A 5,924-nucleotide genomic window follows, 5' to 3' on the forward strand; every position below is an offset into this window, starting at 1 on the left:
CCCACCTTTTTTAGGTCCTCGCTCTCTCTGCCCCGTAGCCCGTGGCTATTGTTTCCTTCTCTCTCTCCCTGTCTCTCTGTCCGGCCCCCAGCCACTGTTTCTGCATTCCTCCCCCTCGGTCCTGTAGCCCGTCGGTATTTCTGCCATCTCTGGCTCTCTCTGTGCGGCTCCTCGTTCCTGTTGTTCGAGGTCTTCCTTCTCGGCTCCGTAGCGAGTCGTCGTGAGTCTCTCTCTTTCTCCGTCCCTCTTGAGCCTCTTCCCTGCCCCTCGTTTTGAAGGCCCGCCTCTCTGTCCCGGCACCCGTCGCTATGGTTCCTTTTTTCGGTCTGGCTCCGTCTCGCTCCCCGTCCCTGTTTTTCTAAAGTCTCCCCTCTCTGCCTCCTAGCCCGTCGGTACCTTTTTCTTTCCCCGTCGCGGTTCGTCTGGCTCCCTGTCCCTCTTTCTTTCTTCCTTCCTTCCTTCCTCCCTGTCTGCCCCGCAGCCCGTCCCTTCGTTCCTTTCTCCTTCCCTCTCTGTCCCTCTCCCGGTCCCCGGCATTAAACTCTGCTTCTCTGCCCGGTAGCTCGCCACCGTCTTACCTTTCCCCGTCTCTCTCTCTGTCCAGCTCCCTCTCTCGAATCTTCAATTCCTCCCTGTCGCTGCAGAAGCCTGTCGGGACTTTTTCCCCTGCCCGGCTTGCCTCTCCCTGTCTCGCGATTCCTCCCTCTCTGCCCTCTTAGCCGCGACCGTTTTTATATTCTCCGTCTCTCCCTCGGTCCGCCTCGAGATCCCGATTGTTTTTTAAAGCGACCGAATCGTCGAGGTTGGCAGAGACCTTTACGATTATCGGGTGGAACCGCGAACCTGGCGCTGGCAAGTCCCCCTCTGCCCCGCAGCCCGTCCCTTCCCTTCCGACGGCCTCTTTCTCCACCTCCCTCTGTCCGGCTCCCGGCCCCTCTTTTCCACTTCCGCCCTCTGTACCCTGTGGCTTTCCCCCTCTTCTTTCTCTCTCTGTCTCTGTTTGAGGAGGAGCAGCTGCCGCCCCAGCGTTCGCACCCCGTTCACGGTGTCGCGCGCACGCTTCTTCTCGGGCGCGCTTCCTCCTCCTCCTCCTCCTTCGGGCTCGACCCGAGGCTTCCGGCAGCAGTCTCCGGGTGTCGGATTTTGTAAAATAATTAACGTAACTGAAAGGTGCAGCAGCGGGATCGGCCCGGGCGGGGCGCCTCCAAAGAGAGGGACCCCGAACAAAGAAATCCCGGGGCCGTTCCACACTTGGGTCCCGGACACCCGCCCCTCGCGCGCTGTCCGCGCGTCCCTTAGTCCCGCGGTGACTTTTGGTCTGGGGTCTTCTACCGTCGTCTCGGATTCTTCTTCTGTATAGCTGTGGGCGGTGCGTTATTCCACAGGTGCTGCTGCGCCGATGCTCCGTACGTTCGCAGTAACGGGTAGAGCGGAAGGCTCCGTGGCCAGGGAAGAGCGGCACGGACGCGTTCCTGCTCGCTCCGTTGCACCGGAATTTCGACGGCTGGGTTCGGCCGCTAAATTGATGGCGCTACCGGAAGAAATTTCACAAAAGTGAGTACTGTGCTTGTCTTTAATCTTTTAAAGTAATTTTTCTACGGGCGCCCGGTCCGTGGCTTAGATATTTGGTTTGCGGCGAAACAGACCCGGAACGTGGCTCCAAGTAGCGTTCCGATTCGCTGAAATTCCCCGTAGTCAGAGAGCAAGAATGGTGAATGTTGCTTGGCGGTTTGAAATCTCAGGCTTTCTCTGAAAGCTGACCTGCCAGAATGAGCCGAAAGCAGGCCGAACGCCAATAGGGATGCCGCAGAAAAGGTCCTCTTCTTGACAGGAGAAGAGCTTGGCGAAACGTCAGCGCCGTTTCCCGTAGGGCCTCCGACGTACCGGTTCGGCAAGCGTGGGCTTTGTGCGATTCCCTCGGGGACGATGGCGAACAAACCTTGTACGGCAGAGAGCATCTTAGCTTACTTTCCATCTCCTGCTCGGTTACTTGCAGAATATTTAATTTGGCGTCGCACGGACCCAGAGGGACGGGTCCCCAACTCATGCTGGTAGGGCAACCCCAGTACCAGCCGGTAAAATCGGAAAAGAGTGCGACGTTTTGAAACGTTTGCCTTGCGAGGAGAAGGGCCGTCTCTCGTTAGGCAACTGAATTCTGCGACCGATTTCCACGCCTCACGCGCGTGCGTGCGCGCACACGCGCCCCCCCACCCCCCCCCCCCCAACAGGCAGGCTTTGAAGGAGGCAGTCCCTAAGGCAACGCGATCTAAAACGTGGAAGTTTTTTTTTCTATTTTTAATAGTTTCTTACGGATAGGAGGCTCGTGTGAGCGTTTAGCCTGTCCCGTCCTTAATTCTGAACCCACTGGCTGGTGCAGAAGGACGGTCGTGTGACAAAACCAGCATGAAATTTGTCCCTGTGCCGGCTGCGTCCCATGGTAAAGGAGTACATCTGTTATTCCTGCGTGAAAGATGTTTGATGAGCGTACCGCATCGTCAGAGCTGCTCTTGGTCTGCCTGCAAGCCGTGGGTTATGATTTAGAAATACGTTCGCCTACCGTTCCTTAACTGTGTGGTTTTGGTTTTTATTTTTTCAAAGAAAGGGTGGCTTTTTCGTCGATCTCTTGGTGAGAGTATCAAATCAGGCGGCGGTAAATACGTAGAAGCAACTAGGCGTACTACGGCGTGTACCGGACAGCGTTGGCGTGCCGCTCTGCTAGCAGCGGAGAGCCAGATGAGGATGCCCGTGGTAAGTACTCGTTCTGCCTCCGGCTGAACGGAAAGATTCTCATGTGGAGGGTTCCTGGGCTTGTCTGTGTGATTAGCATTACTTTTTTTTTTTTTTTTTTTTTTTTAATATGAAACAGGGTCAGATAATTGTTGATGAGTGGGACTTTGCGTACTCCTTTAGGTAGTTTTTCGTACTGAACCTTAGATCGGTTACAAAACTTAATCTTTGTGCAGTTTACACGTTTTGTAGCAACTACAAAGACATTTATCCTGTAGGTAAGCTGAAAATAAAAATGCGGTTTCTCACCTGATTTTTCTTTCGGAGGAACGCTCGCCCCCAGCGGCTGGTTTTTTTTGCTAGTGTTGTCGGGGGGAAGGAACGGCGGCGCTTGCCTGATTTCTTCCCCTAGCCAGGGACCTGAAACTTTGTTTTCCTCAGCTGTTTCACTAGAAATTTACAAGTGTCGGTGGTCAACAGTGGCAGAGAATTGGGTGGCGTTTTCAATTTCAAAGGGAAGGAACGTGTTGATGTTAATTCTGTTACCAAAAGCGAAGTACCAGCTGCTTCCTCTTTCTAGATCTTCTCTCCTTTCGCCGTCCTCCCCGAGGGGTAACGTGGCCACGCCGTATACCTTTTCTGCTCTGGTACCGTTCGTTTGATACGCAGGAGCGCTGTGAAATAACTAGAAGGGCTACGGACAGACATCTGCCATCGTTGCGGCTGCCTTAAATCGTGTATTTGTCCCTTTAGCCCGTCATTTCCTTTCCGCTCAGTTGAGTTACGTGCAGCGTTAGGTTCCAGTCGAGAGCGGTGCCGCCGAACAACGCTCTGGGAGCGTGCGCGGAGGAGGGCGACCGAGATGGCGAGAGGTCTCCGAGGCGAGACTTAGGGGGAGCGGCTGAGGTCACTTGGTTTGTTCAGCTTGGAGAAGGGAAGGCCGAGGGGTGACCTCATCGCAGTCTACACCTTCCTCGAGGGGGACGGCGGAGGGGGAGGCGCTGACCTCCGCTCTCTCCGGTGACCGGCACTAGGACCCGAGGAAACGGGACGAAGCTGCGTCAGGGCAAGTTCAGACCGGACGTTGGGAAAAGGCTTTTCACTGAGAGGGCGGTCGGTCAGTCACGGAACAGGCTCCCCAGGGAAGCGGTCGCAGCCACCGAGCCTGTCAGGAGTTCAAGGAGCGTCTGAACGATGCTCTTAGTCGCACGGTTTAGTTTTAGGTAGTCCCGCGTGGAGCGGGGGCTTGGTCTCGGCGATCCGTATGGGTCCCTTCCAACTTGAGATACTCTATGATTCTGTGAAATCTTCTGGGTTAGAAACGACCTTATTGTAATAGAGAATTCGCTGAAGGTGGCTTTGTGCAAGGACTGTCGCCTTAGAATATCTTTTTTTTTTTTCCCCCCCCCCCCCCCAGATATGAGAAAAGCTCTGTCCAGAGATACGGAGACGAAATCAGTTGTACCTCACCCTGTGACACCGGAAGACATTGAGTAACTGTAAGCTGTGATGCTCAGTGAAATTACTAAGAGCGTTAAGTTTCCCGTGCCTTTGCTTTCACTCTCCCATTCTCTTGTCTTGCGGCACGTCGCATTTGTTGAGGCCGTGGAAGCGACACCGGGAGCGATGGGTTGTCAGAACCAGGTCCTCCTGCCTGTCGCTGGTTTTGCTTACCTTCGCCGTCTCTGTGTACCGGCCTGCGTCTCTCTCTCTCTGTTCCTCAATCCCTGTCCTCTCTTCTCTGTTCTGCTTTGTTTCACTGCGTATGTCCCGTTCCCTGTCCCACCTTTATGCTTCCTTCCTTCTTCCTCGCCTTTTTCTTTGTCCTTTTGTCCTGCTCCCCGACCCTGTTTCTCGCTCCATCTGACCGTCCTTTTCCTGGCACCTTGGTGTCTCTGCTCCTTGCCCCCGTCTTTCTCTCCCCTCTGCCCAGTCCTCGTCTCCCTCTTTTGTCTCTCTGTCCCTCTGTCCTCCTTCTGCCTCTGCCCCTCTGTCCTGCTCCCTGCCCCTCTTGTTCTCACTCTGCCCCAGCGTCCCGCTCCCCGGTCCTCTTTCCCTCTGTTGCTCTCTCCTTTTCTCTCTCCTTCTCCCTGCTCCCCAGCCCGGTTCTCTCTCGCTCCCGCTTCCTTTTTTTATTCTCTGTTGCTCTGTCCTGCTCCCCGTGCCGCTGTCCCTCGCCGTACCTCTCGGTCCGGCTCCCTGCCCTTATTCTCTTTTCCTCCCTCGCCGTGGCGCTGCCCGCCCAGGGTCGTTTCTGCCTCTCTGTCCCGCTCCCCGTCCTTGTTTGTCGGTCGCCGTCCCGCTGCCTCTCTTCCTGCCGCTTCTTCCTCCCTCTCTGTCAGGCTCCCTGTCCCCGTCCTTCACTCGCCGTCCCTTTCCTTGCCTCGCGCTTTCTCGCTCGCCGCCGCCCCCCCCCCCATCCAGCTGGCTGCCCCTTTTCTCCTCTCTTCTAGCGTCCTGCAGCTGGCTCCTCGGTTTTGGCGGCAGCCTGCACATAGCAGCCCAGCTCTCCAGCAGCCTGACGGACCGACCGTGTGTCTGTTCCACGCCGGACTGGCGAGCGTGGCTCTGGGTAGGACAGCCGAGGTGCCCCAGGGCCGGGCCCCGAGCCCCGGTGCGGAGTCTCTCCCGGGACCGGCTCTGTGTGTGACCGAATAAACGCTTGCGGTCTCTTTTGCCGTGCCGGCTGCGTTGGCGCTTCCTTTGCGGGGGGGGCGAGGGGCCGTGATGGAGGGCAGGGGAGGAGGTGTGTGTGGGGGGTATTAACGTATTCAACAAGGTCACATTGCTCGCATCCTCGGGATCCAAAAGTGACGCTTCTTGGCTCTGCCCCTGACCCATGCCAAACTCCGGGCCCCCCCCCGCAAACTCCACCCCCCCGCAAACTCCGCCCCTCATGCACACCAAGCCCCGCCCCTCATGGAAACTCCGCCCCTGGCACAAACTCCGCCCTGATGCAAGCCAAGCCCCGCCCCTCAGGCAAACTCCGCCCTGATGCATGCCAAGCCCCCCTCACGCAAACTCCGCCCCCACACAAACTCTGACCCTGGCGCATGCCAAGCCCCGCCCCAATGCAAACTCCGCCCCTCATGCAAACTCCGCCCCTGATGCATGCCAAGCCCCCCTCACGCAAACTCCGCCCCTCACACAAACTCCGCCTCTGATGCACGCCAAGCCCCGCCCCTCACGCAAACTCC

The 5,924-nt window shown here is 57.0% G+C and overlaps 1 protein-coding gene across 1 annotated transcript; it reads left to right on the forward strand.

Moving 5' to 3' along the window:
- Nucleotides 1-2,523: 2,523 nt before the first annotated feature.
- On the forward strand, nt 2,524-5,385 carry LOC129200491 (uncharacterized). The gene is made up of 2 exons (XM_054811810.1): nt 2,524-2,748; nt 4,145-5,385. Exon 2 carries the CDS (start codon nt 4,237-4,239, stop codon nt 5,383-5,385), a length of 1,149 nt encoding a protein of 382 aa, XP_054667785.1. The 5' UTR covers nt 2,524-2,748; nt 4,145-4,236.
- The last annotated feature ends 539 nt before the right edge of the window (nt 5,386-5,924 follow it).

This window comes from Grus americana, unplaced genomic scaffold, assembly GCF_028858705.1.
Source record: "Grus americana isolate bGruAme1 unplaced genomic scaffold, bGruAme1.mat scaffold_214, whole genome shotgun sequence".
NCBI lineage: Eukaryota > Metazoa > Chordata > Aves > Gruiformes > Gruidae > Grus > Grus americana.